This window comes from Glossina fuscipes, unplaced genomic scaffold (genome assembly GCF_014805625.2).
Source record: "Glossina fuscipes isolate IAEA_lab_2018 unplaced genomic scaffold, Yale_Gfus_2 126, whole genome shotgun sequence".
Taxonomy (NCBI): Eukaryota; Metazoa; Arthropoda; class Insecta; order Diptera; family Glossinidae; genus Glossina; species Glossina fuscipes.
Genome location: NW_023998469.1, coordinates 271,829 through 285,915, shown reverse-complemented (window position 1 = coordinate 285,915; position 14,087 = coordinate 271,829). Strand labels below are relative to the sequence as shown.

Below are 14,087 nucleotides of genomic sequence, written 5' to 3'. Positions count from 1 at the left end.
TGTATAAATGAAATTAATTCCTTAAAAAGTTTTAGTAAAAAAGAAAATACTTTGTTTTTCGGTCTATGGTCGTTTTAAAGGGGACACTAAGGATTACCCTGGAAAAACGGCTAATGGACCGAAATATAATGTGCTTTTTTTTACATTTACTAAGCATTAATAAACTGTGCGTGTGTGTGTATGTGTGTGTGTGTCTGCGTTCTGACTTCGATTTTCTTTTTTCTTAAATATATTTTTCTATTTTTAGTGCATTGTAAATAATAATAAAAAAAAAATAAATATTATTTCATTAATGCAGAAAATGCGAAAGTGATTTTATTTATTTGTTTTAAATTTTTTTTATATATTTTAATTAATTTAAAAAAAAAAGTATTTATGTGGTCGCTTAAGCGTATTAACTGTTATTGTAATCACAACTACTAAACTAGGATACGCTGGAGTGGAGTTTCATAAGGATTTATTAGCGGTTTCACATTATGGGACGGCTAACGTTTTGGTTCCTTGTGGGGCTAACATTACTAGCCGTCTCCACTCATCACGGTATGTCGGTCTATTACTATGAATTTTCTATAGGAAACCTATATGCATCTACTCAAGAAATTCTGATTATATAATTCTTGCCTTGCGAAAGAAAAAACCAAAAAAAAAAAAAAAAAATTAAGAAAAATTGAAAATTTTGTCAAATCCCAAACGCGAGTGCTATCATACGGCACGACCAATACACGCACAGATAAAAATAATATTTTCTGAGATGAATATCTCGAAATTATTATTATGCAATTTCATTTAAAATGAAATCGAAAAAAAACAAAAAGAACTGAGTATGTGCGAGCATAGTCAGTCTAGTGCACTGGTCAACTAAACGCTTTGAAATCAAACGCGACGCTTTACTCTGTCTATTTAGTTTGGCGGATTGCAGACCAATGCTGCTGTTGTTGTTAGCAATACCTTCTACATAATGTATTGAATGTGTATGCTCAGTAAAATCGCTCAGCTAAAACATGATCGTTTAGATAATAAAATGACAAAATTTTCGATAAAGAACCCAAAAGAAGGAAAACACTCGAAAAACAATCGAATGCAAAGCAATCCACGAAAGAAGAGATTCTCTGCAGTAATCAAAAAAAATTGCTTTAACTTTCACTAATTTTCTGTTCTGTTCAAAAATCTTATCATTTAAGAGAATATGAGAAAAGTGTTTAAAGTCTAAATTAAAATTAGTTAAAAAGACACACAAGTAAATCTATAAATAAAAATAAATAACATATAAAAATATATGTTATATCGATATATACAGATAGCATTGTTTGTTGACCATAGACTAATCCATGAAATTTATAATCACTTCGAAAATGTTGTGGAGAATCTTTTGTAGGGAAAAACATATAGTCAGCGTTATAGCCTCTTGCAAACATATGTCATAGAGGACTTGCCGAGTGTCTAATAGGTAGTTATATTAATAAAAAGAAAATCTTTAATGCCATCCCCAAGATAGGATTCTACCTTCAGTGCAAATTGTTGCCACTTTGAAGGTTTTAATAACACATACACCGCTGGACAAATGGACATGATCAAGATATGTAACAAATCAAGTATTTTTGTACCGAGTGGACAAAAATTCTCCCTCAAACGACTTTAGATTTATGCGCAGAATTTAAGCACTAATTGCAAGCGATTGATTGTGTATGAGTTGTTCTTCGAACATGAAGGCAGGTTCGTTCAAAACAGGAATCGACTTGTAAAGTAAGATTTCATTCATTTGGCCCTTTACCTGCTTGTTGTCGTCAAAAAAACTAGAAACGGATCATATTCTGTTCATCAAAAGGTAACTAACCCAACATAGACATGTGGAGAACAGTAACTGAAGAACGAAGAAAATCTGCGAGTAGCAATGATTCACATCAATGAAGCGTTAGTTAGTAGATTAATTTGTTTTCAATAAATTCGAAGGAGGGGGAACGGCCGAGCAACGCTTTAATAAATTGTTTAGAAATTAAAAGTATGTTTTTCGAGCAACCGACGGGCGAATATACTCGGAATGGATAAAGTTAGATCTCTGCATGCACATATACATGTGTGTGTATTTATGGAGGCAATACTTTGGCGGCCCGTCTTCTACTTTTCTTAAAAGTTTTAGAATTAATATATTTTGTCCATTTAATTAAGAAAATTAATTGATTTAAAAATTAGAAAATTTGCAATTCAAATGATAGAGTGTTTCAAAATTTCTGCATAAATATTCTTTTATAAAAAAAGAGAACAAATACTTGTCTCGTGATTAACACAAAGTTTAGATTTGTAAATTCGCGTAGAACAATGTGAAAGTGTTCGCTTCCCTGAAAATATCATAATTTACGCGGAAATCAAGTAACTAGTTTAGGAACTGTACTTCATTACTGAACTGCAAACGGTTCTAGAGAGCAACGAAGATTCTTAAAGCGTTATATAAAAGGAAAATATTATACGCAGAGCATATATTTTTTAGGAAATGCGTTATGAAAGAATTAAAATGTAAGCTTTACAAGTTTGACAGTGAGGCAAGAAGAAGGTTCGCTATTTTTTCACAAATTCTTCATCTGGAATTTAGGTAATTAAAAATTAATTTTCAAGCTCGAAACTCAAAACTTTATGTAGACCATTATTAACAATTATTCACGTTTTATATTTGAAATTTGTCCTTGGCGGTCTTCAATCATCAATACTTTTCGACGAAAGGTCAATCTTACCTTAATTATTTGTTCCATCTCATACAAAGGACAAGTTCGACTATTCCATAAATTACGCCAATTGGCTTAATAAAAGTCTTCAACTATATTCGTCATAAAGTGCTTAAAATGAAACCTTCTTGGCGGGGGGAGCCCGATAAATAGATCAATGTTGTCTAAGCTTGATGCAATAAATTTATTCGTAAAATCAGTAGTCCGGAATAATTTTCATAACGATGATGATTTCGAAATTATACCTATTTATCATAAACATATTAATATAATAAAAAACCAGTATTTAGTTCAAGCGCTTCTGACCGTTAAATATCTTTACATAGTCTTACTATTGTACAACAAGCGAATTAAAAATTAATTATGTCTTCAAATTGATCAATTTTATCCAATATTTGAAACTCATAGAGACCCTACTATGAAAAAGAAACCTTCAAACGACTGCAAACACAAACATATTAATATGGACCAAATTTCGTTTTGTCTTATTAGTTGGAAAGTTGTGGTTTGAATGTCAAGGAATGACGTGGGGAATACGAGAAATATAATAGGATCCAAAACTTTCACAAGAAGGCAGTTTGTAAAAAAAAAAAAAGGCGCAAGAATTTGCTTGCACACGCGATAACAATTATACCTGAGATATTTAAGACGAGAAGACGTTTCGATTCTTTCTCTCTTTTTCCTGGTGTAGAATCACAAAGATTTCTTTTAAAAACTACACACTACTGTGTCCGAAAGGTACGTCCCAAATTAAAATTTTCATTTTGCAATGTATTTCGTTACCGCCAAAGTAATCCTCAAACTCAAATAAGATCCCTTACACTTTACGTTAATACTTTGGGACGGCGAAAGGAAGTGAAAGCGCACAACATCACGATAACCGAAGAATACTGTTAACATCACCTTGATTTTTGAATGTCTTTGGCGCGATTTTTCGTCTTACACACGATATTCGCTTGATTAATGGGTTGTTTCCAGATCGCATGCGTAGATCCAAATCTCATCTCATTTTATTTCGCAAGGAAAGTGTAATGCAACTTTGTAAAAATCGGCAAAAACACTTTAATGGTTTATGATCTGAATTTGGCTACAGACGTCTATCGCAGCGCAATCGGCGCAATTTAATTTGAATATTGATCTTTCTTTTTAGTTACAATAGTGTATGTTTCTAATTAGTATGGAGAGTGGAGTCTATTAAGGCTTATTTGTTTATCTTTCCGTTGCTATGATGGATAAGATTTCAAAGTGTGGGCGCTGTCAACCTCCTTTTTTACCATTCAGATGAAATTCCCAAAATCAGCAAAATTAGTTCATGTGCTCTTCCACAATTTCTGATACATCTCAAATTTGCAGACGTTTCAGTTCAAATCTCCCAATCTATGCTTAAAACGTTGCATTATAAAATTTCTGCATCACGTTAAAAAAAAATTAATTTGTTGATTGGGATGAATGTGGGATTGCGGTAGCCTTGATAATTAAAATTGATGCTTATTATTTAAGTAATGAGAGATCGCTTTAATAATGAGATTTAAAGAAAAGGCAAAAACCTGAAAATAAGCCAAATAATGTATAGTATACATTCACACAGTTATAAAAAGCATGTAGAAATTAAGAGGAGAATGATGAAATGGTTTTTAGTTCGTAAAATTATGATTTCTTTCTCCTGATGTTTTTTCTTTAAAAGCTATTTCAAAAAAGAATACAAGATTGTAAACAAGACACTTTGCCAAACCAAATACAAGAGTTTTTTTTATGTGCTATAGTAGCGTGTATATGCAAAAATATAAAATGTAATCCATATGTAACACTCAAAAATAAGTTTTAGAGATTACGTAAAATGTAGGAAAATGAATTATTACGTTGGAATCAAATGTATTTGCTAATCTTTACGATGTTTAAGAGTAATTGCGGCAATTTTTGCGCTTTTCATGAAAACGAAGCAAGTTTTAGTTCTAGTTTATGGATTCTTTTACCGGTCATAGCAAAGTTGCAAGCGTTTTTTTTCAAAATCTTTGCAACAGCCATTAACTCTATGAAACGTGGTGTTTGTTAGTTTCAAACTAGGAATGCATCTAATCCTGTCCGTCTGCTCCGCCTGTTCGCCTGCCTGTCCCATTGTTTGTATGTCTGTCTGTCGATCTATGTGTCTGCCAGTGCTAAACACACATTCGGTGGCAGAAATGTACTGGTGATTTATTTCAATCTCTCTCTCTCTCTCTCTCTCTCTCTCTCTCCCTCGCTCTCTAGATAATAAAAATGTTTTATACGCGAAAATCGAAGATTTGAACTATTTTCTATTTTCTTGCTTCCACTATATTCGACTTACATCCCATGGAAGAGACAATCGCCAGCAAACATGTAAGAGCCTTTAGAATTTCTTTTAAAATTCTTTCAATTTAAGTCGTTTTTCGGCCGCCCAATTTCAAAGTAAACTAAAAATATTTGGTTCGTAGGTTAACTTCTTGGAACTTCGAAAAAGAAACGGAACATACGAGAACTAAATGGACTTAACGGTCATCTGGACGCAAATAAAACCCAATCAGGGTATTTTGTGTTCGTTATGTTGTATTGTTCGCGAATAATTTCTAAGTCTAATAGCCAAATGGCGGTGGATATTAAATCCACATTCTTTTCAGATTTCTTATTATAAAAGCGTTAATGTTATGGTAAGGATGCAATTTTCATAAGGTATCACGAACTTAGAATCACAGTCGTGGCTTTTTCTTTGGTTTTTTTTTAGTTTGAGCAAATTTGCTGCAGATACTTAGTTCTTGGAAGTCATTGATGAAAAGTAAAAAAATTGTGCTCTATTTGGGACAAATCTTGGGTACGCATCCTCGCATTTCTCAACTCAACCATGATCTTAAAATGATTATTTGAAACTAAGGATATCACTTGGCGAATTCTATAGTCCATAAGCCGATCGAGGCTGAACTTTTGAAAACTTCAGGAACAACTTTTGGAACCAAATCTAAAAAGACTAAAATTATTGGGCAAATCGTGTGTTCCTAATTTTTAGGATGTGTGACAAAACAAATAACCAAGCTAACATTTCTTTATGCTCCAGATAAAAAAATATTTTATGGATTAGATAGTTGTAATGCTCTTTCCATCCAATTTTTCCTAACATTCTTTAAAGCGTGTCCGTAGTTTAACCGCGGTGCTCGTATGTGGAATAATTTGAATGTGGATCAAAGTATTTGATGTTATTTTATGTTTAGGTTAATTCACCCCACTCTCTTTACAGATAATTCTTTCTCACCTTCATCAGGGTTGCAATTATAGGAGATTTCTGTGGAAACAATTTTTTTAAAAAACGAGACATAAACTTGTCTTTGCTTAACTATGGCTAGATACCTTCTAATTTGGTTAAAAAAGGAAACAAATTGAAAAAAATTAAAAAAAAGAAATATCGATGTATTTCTCTGCGACTGACTAATTCTTTTTTGTACACGTAACTATACAATCACCCACAATGTAATGTAACGTTATGTATTTTTAATTTTTATATAGACGGTCTCGATTTACGTTATACTGTAGATGTGTCTTTTCATCTGACTTTTTTTCGATACCAACCTTTACGCAATGCAATACAATGTTTTTGCAAAAATGAACCGTGGACGTAAACATAGGTGGGCGGACGACAGAAACACAAAGAGACAAGAGACTTACAGACTGTTTTGCAGTTCACAGTTTGATATTGATAAAGATCGCATTGTATAAAGTTTCTGAAGCGTCGTTCTCTATTTTAGAAATATTTCAACAAAAATATTACCCTACTTTTTGGTAGTGAGTATAAAACAGAATTTTGTTTATGGCTTTACTTTTATAGAGCTTTGCTTTAACAACTGCCGGCGGTCTGTTAAAATGATACTTCGGGAAAATCGCGTTCCACATATTCGTTCCAAAAATTGGTAGGAAAAGCTGGTCGCCATTGAGAGTTATACTCAGACCCCGCTGACTGAAGAATTTTCGCTTTTCTAAATTGCTTTCCACACTGTTAAGTCCTACCATGGGTTAATGAATTGATCCAATACTTCAGCTACTCATGTGATTTGTTAAAGAAATTTTTAAGCACCAAAAAGAGCTCTATCGTTGATAATAACCTCACCAACTTTAATAATCGCTTGGCCTGAAATCAATGGAATGTTTTAGACAAGTGTACACTCTGACTTCGTAATATGTTAAAGAACACATATTAATACAGTTAGTATACGAAAGACCGTTTCCGCCTTGAGTTGTTGGCGGTGTTCTTTCATCTTTGGAAATACATAAGTTCAAGTCAAACATTAATTACAAATTTTCGAATTTTAATAATTCGGAAAATATGCGAAAATTGTTAATTCGCCAAGGGATTCGAAAATGTGAGAAATGCAAACTTTACGACGCATCCTGAAAAGTAGCAAAGCATATGTATATGTATATATATTGTATATAAAATGGTCTATAATTCACGTATTACCTTGACTTTGACAACGTTCATATTTCCAGCGAACAACAAAAATTTTTTAAATAATTTCAAATTAATTCATTACTCTCTAAATTTTCTATACGTAAAGGTTATGTATCTATTTATATATGTCAGGGAAACATGCGAAACATATTTACATATATTCATGTGTTTCAACAAGTTTTTAATTTTATATATAATAATGAGAGATTACCTCTTGTGATCAACGCAGAAAAAGAAATTTTTTTTAATTTGTTTTTATATTAAGTGATAATTTAATGCCAAATTATTTGAAAATTGTTTATGAGATAAAATTACATCGAAAACATGTGTTTGCTGCTGTTGTGGTTCATGTAATAATATATGTAATAAAAAGCAATAACAACAAAAATAATAATAAAACGAGAAACGAGGATGAGGGAGAGGGGGAATCACAAATATCACAAGAGTGCATGCATTTTTATATTTGTTTACATACCTGTGTATATATGAATGTGTTGGAAAGTAAAATTGTATCGAAAGGCATAAAAAATTCTCTTCATCCGAAGATAGTTTGAAAAACGAAAAGAATTAAAAAATATGTAAAATAAATGAAACATTGAAATCCATTTCCACTTTCACTCACTCGTGCATATGTAAATGTGCTCGACAGAAAAAATAGATATTTTAAAGCAAACTTACATTGAGAAAAAATTTGTGTAGGAAGAAATGGGCATTGAGCCAAACGACGAGGAGGAAGAAGAAAAATAAATAAGCAAACTCGAAAATGCGTAAACAACAGATTTTCTACATTATTTTATAAATTATAAATAAAAATTTTACTAGTCTTACTAATCAAAAGAAATAGATTTCAAAATTTAATAAAATTTTCTTTGGGGCCAAATTAGAGGCATATATATATATATGAACGTGATATTGAAAAACCTTTTCTTAAGTGGGGTGTTCCTATCATCGCGATTGAGTTTATTTTAATCTACAGACATCACGTTCAAAACGAATTCCGAATCCTATCAGGAAATTATTGAAAATTTTGGAGAGTTTTTTTATTGCAGTTAATCGTCAACGTTTTAGGTAATTTCCTTTAAAATGAACTCTATTTGAACAAGTAAGAGCATGACAGCCGAGCAAGGCTGACCATTAGATACCCTACAACCCTTCTCGTAGCACAGATATTCATACATTCTCCTATTAATACACCAAAAATTGCACATTGCAAGGCACACTCTCCATGAAAGCCCGCAGATTGCAGGATGTCCAAAAAACCGCATGGCGTACTCCATATCTGGCAAACTTAATTTACCTGCCAACTTCCGTCATAAAAGACTGAAAATTTGACTTTCTCTCTATGTAAGGCTGGGTTTCCATGACAACCTCTATATTTGTTGGGGTCTAAAAAAGAGACTTATGAGTTCCACATTTCGTACCGTTACCTTTTTTCGCCAAATTGCTACTATGGATCGATGTACATCATAAAATATTATAAATTAAAACTTGTCGAGTGGTGTCCAAAAAATAAACGCATGTGTTTCAAATTTGGTCTACTTAACTTTTATATCAAATTGCTCTTATGAAAAAATTTTCATCATAAAACATTAACAATTAGACTTTTTTGGGATATTAGGATTACCATTGGTTGAGAATCTTTCTATACTGCCGTATCGGTAAAGTCGTCTTCTTTCTAAATTTGCTATTTTTGAATCAATTTTCACCTTAAAATATTGAAATTTAGACATTTTGACTATATAAAGTTACAGTTTTCGTAAGACCGGATGTATGGGAGGCGATTCAAAACATTGCGCTGGCCAAACCAAATTTTCCATACTTATTTAAAATGCTGAAATACTACCGGTCAGCGAGTTTTCTAGAAAAAAAATTTTCTTCTATATAACGAAATTCTCAAAAGAAGACGTTATATGGGGAGTGATCGAACGGTTAGACTGAATTTCATCAGAATACCTCAAGTATTGCGATCTCTAGATTGAACACAATTATAGACGGATAGACATCAGGCGCGCAGACGAACAGACGAGCTTAGATCGCTTCGAAAAATGATTCTGAATCGATTGGTGTAATGAAATGTTAGGCCCTCCGGAATGTTAGGTACGTCTGCACAAATGTAATGTACCCAATACCACAAGTGATGTAGGATATAATGAACGTTAATTACTTATTATATAATTGCTGATACTTATTTGACTGAATGTGGTTTAAAATTATCGTCTTCCTTTCGAGATTGTCTTACCTCTACAGATAGCTCGCACCCATTTTTAAAGATAACTTATGATTCTCGTCTTAGGTATGATTATTTTGAGTTAATTGTTTTAATTTTTTGCGAATTTTTGCGAGAATATACAACTTTTGATTACTTACTTGACAATTACAGTGACGCAGGTTACCATTCGTTAATACAAGTAAAAAAAAATCTTTTCCCTGTCTTTTTCACAAAGTTTCTCATTTTTTCAAAACTTCTTTATGTTACAGATGTCTATGCTAGTTCCGATGGGCCGACTGAATCAGAATGCCGTCCTTATATTGAAAAGGCTTTGAATGAACTGAAAACTGGCGAAGAAAGAGGTAAGCCAGCGTTTGAGAGATGGTCCCTGAATGTGTTCCTTTACATTATTAAATGTATTATTAAATCCAGAAGCCACGTACTCATTACATATAATTTTGATTAAAAACTCGACATTTTTTTTTTAACCCGTTACATGACACAGAAGAATTAGCTCCTAGTCCTGACACAACCGGTGGTAGCAAAATAATAATCGATGAAAACGCTGACGGAGATGGCAAAAACGAAGATGAACTAATGCAAGGCGATCAGCCATCTACTGATAGTAGGAAACGATCACCCAAAGCAGTCGATACAGACGGTGACGGTATACCTAATGAAGAAGACGACGACATTGACGGTGATGTTATTCCTAATGAGGAAGACGAAGACCTAGACGGCGACGGCATATTGAATATACACGATCCCGATTTGGATGGCGATGGTGTACAAAATGTGCATGATCATGATTTGGACGGCGATGGTGTTCCCAATGTTAAAGACAATGATTTGGATGGCGATGGTGTACCCAATGACCAGGACGACGATATTGACGGTGATGGTATTCCCAATAGTGAAGATGAAGACATAGATGGCGACGGTATACTCAATGACCAAGACGATGATATTGACGGAGATGGTATTCTCAACGTAGACGACAGCGATATGGACGGTGACGGTATACCCAATGAAAAAGACAACGATATCGATGGTGATGGTGTAATGAATAGCGATGATAACGATATTGATGGAGATGGCGTTCCCAACGACCAAGACGAAGATATTGACGGGGACGGTGTTCTCAACATAGATGATAATGATATGGATGGGGATGGAGTTGTTAATGAAGATGACGGCGATATGGACGGTGATGGCTTAGCCAATGAGGATGATGGTGATATGGATGGTGATGGCGTTGCTAATGAAGATGACGAAGATATTGATGGGGATGGTGTTACTAACGAAGATGATGAAGATCTAGATGGCGACGGTGTTCCCAACCATCAGGATGATGATATTGACGGCGATGGAGTTCCCAATCATCGGGACGAAGATATTGATGGCGACGGCGTTCCGAATGTAGATGACGAGGATATAGATGGAGACGGTGTCGACAATAAGCAAGATCATGACTTAGATGGTGACGGTGTTCCTAATTATGAAGACAACGATCTTGACGGTGATGGTGTGCTAAATGTCCACGACGAAGACATCGATGGTGATGGAGTGGACAATAGGAAAGATCACGATATTGATGGCGACGGCGTTCCTAACGAAGCTGACCAGGATGAGGATGGTGACGGCATGCCAAATGAAGAAGAACCCGAAAGCTTCGATATTGATGGCGACGGCATTCCTAACGATGAAGATAACGATATTGATGGTGACGTGGTTCCTAATGAACTTGACGAAGATATGGACGGTGATGGTATACCTAATAGACATGACCGTGACATTGATGGGGACGGTGTGCCGAATGTGCACGATGAAGACGGCCACGAGCCAGCAGATGTACAGCCTGGCGCTGTGCCAACTGAAAGCGAAGAAGAAACTTCTGAAAAAGTTGAGGAAGAACAAGTGGAAAAAGAAACTACAGATAAAGTAACCAAAAAAGTCGCGGAAGAAGAAGAAGTCGTTAAACGTTCACGACGTTCCGTGGAAACTCACCCTGATATGGACGGTGATGGCATACCCGATCACGAAGATGAAGACGTAGATGGTGACGGTGTTCCCAATCACATAGATGATGATGTGGATGGCGATGGCGTTCCCAACCACATGGACGACGATATCGATGGTGACGGCGTTCTCAACGAACATGATGAAGATCGCGATGGAGACGGTTTGCCAAATGCTCAGGATGATAGTGACGGCGAAGCAGATGATAAAAAGCATGGCAAAGAGATGAAAACAAAAGAGGACGCTAAAGAGCCGGAAGTCGAAGAAGAAGAGGAAGAAGAAGAGGAGGAGGAGGAGGACACTAAACCCGAAGACGAACTACTTTGGGCAAGTTTTAAAAATAAAGTACGTCATATTGATTGATTCTAACCATTAATCATTCTATACAAAGGAAGGTGAGATTCCCGAACATCGTAGAAGTCGCGATCACATTACCGAATTGCTACAACTTGGCGAAGATTCGTTTGCTCGTGAAAATGCCTTTGATAGCGTAGCCAACGTTATTCTACGAGATATTAAGCGCATCTATGAGAATGCTATCAAGCCTTTAGAAACTTTATACAAATATAGGGATTTGAGCAATCGACACTTTGGAGATCCAGAAATTTTCTCAAAACCATTGGTACTATTTATGGGTCCTTGGTCCGGTGGTAAATCTACAATTATCAACTATTTAACCGACAATGAATATACCGCCCACTCATTACGATCTGGTAAAAGATAATATAATAATTAATAATTTTAGAAACTAAAAAGTTTATTCCCAAACTATCTATGACTAGGTGCCGAACCGTCGCCGGCTTATTTTAATATTTTAATGTGGGGTAATGATACCGAGATTTTGGAAGGAACTCAATTGGCTGCTGATTACACATTTTCTGGTCTACAGAAATTCGGTCAAGGTCTAGAAGATCGTTTACGTGGTCTAAAGCTGCCTAATAAACTATTGGAGAAGGCAAGTACAAAATTTTATAATGAAGCACTTTTCTTTAATACGGCATTTTTAAAGGTTAATATTGTGGAGATACCTGGTATTTTGGAAGTGCGCAAACAAGTTGCCCGTTTGTTTCCTTTCAATGATGCCTGTCAATGGTTTATTGATCGCGCTGACATTATATTCTTAGTTTACGACCCTACTAAACTAGACGTGGGTCCAGAAACAGAAGCTATATTAGATCAATTAAAGGGCCGCGAGTATCAAACGCGTATCGTACTGAATAAAGCTGACATTGTAAAACCTGAAGAATTGTTACGTGTGCAAAGCGCTTTAATTTGGAATATTTCGCCCTTGATGTCTTCAGCTCAGCCCCCTTTGATTTACACAACATCGCTGTGGTCTCATCCTTACCAAGAAGGATCGCCCGCACGTTTATTGTTAGCTCAAGAAAGAGCATTTTTAAGAGATTTACGTACAGCGGTTGATAGAAGAATTGAAAACAAAATTGCTAGTGCGCGACGATTTGCTGTGAGTATAATATCTTAAGAGATGTAAAAATTCGTTATTGTCACTCGTTCTTTTTACGTTTATAGGTGCGCGTACGTAATCATGCAAAAATGGTGGACTGCTATCTTAATACTTATTTCAACCACAAAACGTTATTTAGCAATAAGAAACGTGTTGCGGACAACATTATTGAAAATCCGCAAAACTATCACATTTATGAGGGTCTTTCGACTCTCACCAATATTTCACGATATGATCTACCCGACCCCGAGGTTTATCGTGACTTCTTCCGCTTAAATCCTTTATACGAATTTAAAAAATTATCCGAAACTTGTTCGTACTTCCGTGGTTGCCCTCTCAACAAACTTGATGTGGCCATTGCTTACGATTTACCTGACTTGGCTGGCAAATACAAGAAAATGGCCGAAGCTGCTTTGGCGAAAGCCGAATCTTCCGCTGGTAAACACAAAATCTCAAAGAGTTGAGTTGAACTTGGCTTATGAAAGCATATAGTAAAAAAACTCTTAACGATCCACCCAAGAGTAAACGAAAGCGCTTCAATTACAAGACTTCAGATGCAGGACTGATGATAATACCAACAAATTAAAATGAAACGAAACGGATAAGCAGAAGCGTCAAAGAGTAAACTTTTTTGCAAATAGAAACACATACACTTACGCAATTAGAGAACGAGAGAGCATAATACAGAGAGCAATAGAGTCCAGCAAACATTTAAAAAAAAACAAAAAAAAAAAACCCAAAAGTTCAGTTCGCAATTACACACAAGTATATAAGAGAGCAAGACACAGCAAGTGATAGGCTTTCATCATCCCGATATTTCAAAATAAGCATAAGAAAGATGTCCTCACTTCTAACCAATAAATAGTAACTCCAAGTCAAATGAAACAACGCACTAATCCCCACAAAATCATACAAGTCCGTTTATTTGAATTGAAAAAGAAAGTAAGAAAGAAATATAGAGGGAGAGAATGAAGAAGAGATTACTTATTTAAAGTTTACCTCCACTTTTTTTATAATATATTACTTAAGCACTAAATTATGATTTGAACTATCCTGTATCACATCGTTTTATTAATTTATTTTGAGTTTTTTTTCCGGTATTGACTGTAACGTTGCCTCTAAAAAAAGCCTAAATAATCATTTAAAGCATTTATTTGATTTACAATAATAATTGTTTTTATTGTCTGTCCTTTGTCGTTTTATCAATGTTCAACTTTCTTTAAA

At 34.7% G+C, this 14,087-nt stretch overlaps 1 protein-coding gene across 1 annotated transcript; it reads left to right on the top strand.

The window, feature by feature from the left end:
* Positions 1-302: 302 nt before the first annotated feature.
* On the top strand, positions 303-14,087 carry LOC119640706 (uncharacterized protein DDB_G0290685). The gene is made up of 7 exons (XM_038038895.1): positions 303-540; positions 9,649-9,741; positions 9,885-11,725; positions 11,790-12,111; positions 12,181-12,353; positions 12,408-12,863; positions 12,929-14,087. Exons 1-7 carry the CDS (start codon positions 477-479, stop codon positions 13,325-13,327), a joined length of 3,348 nt encoding a protein of 1,115 aa, XP_037894823.1. The 5' UTR covers positions 303-476; the 3' UTR covers positions 13,328-14,087.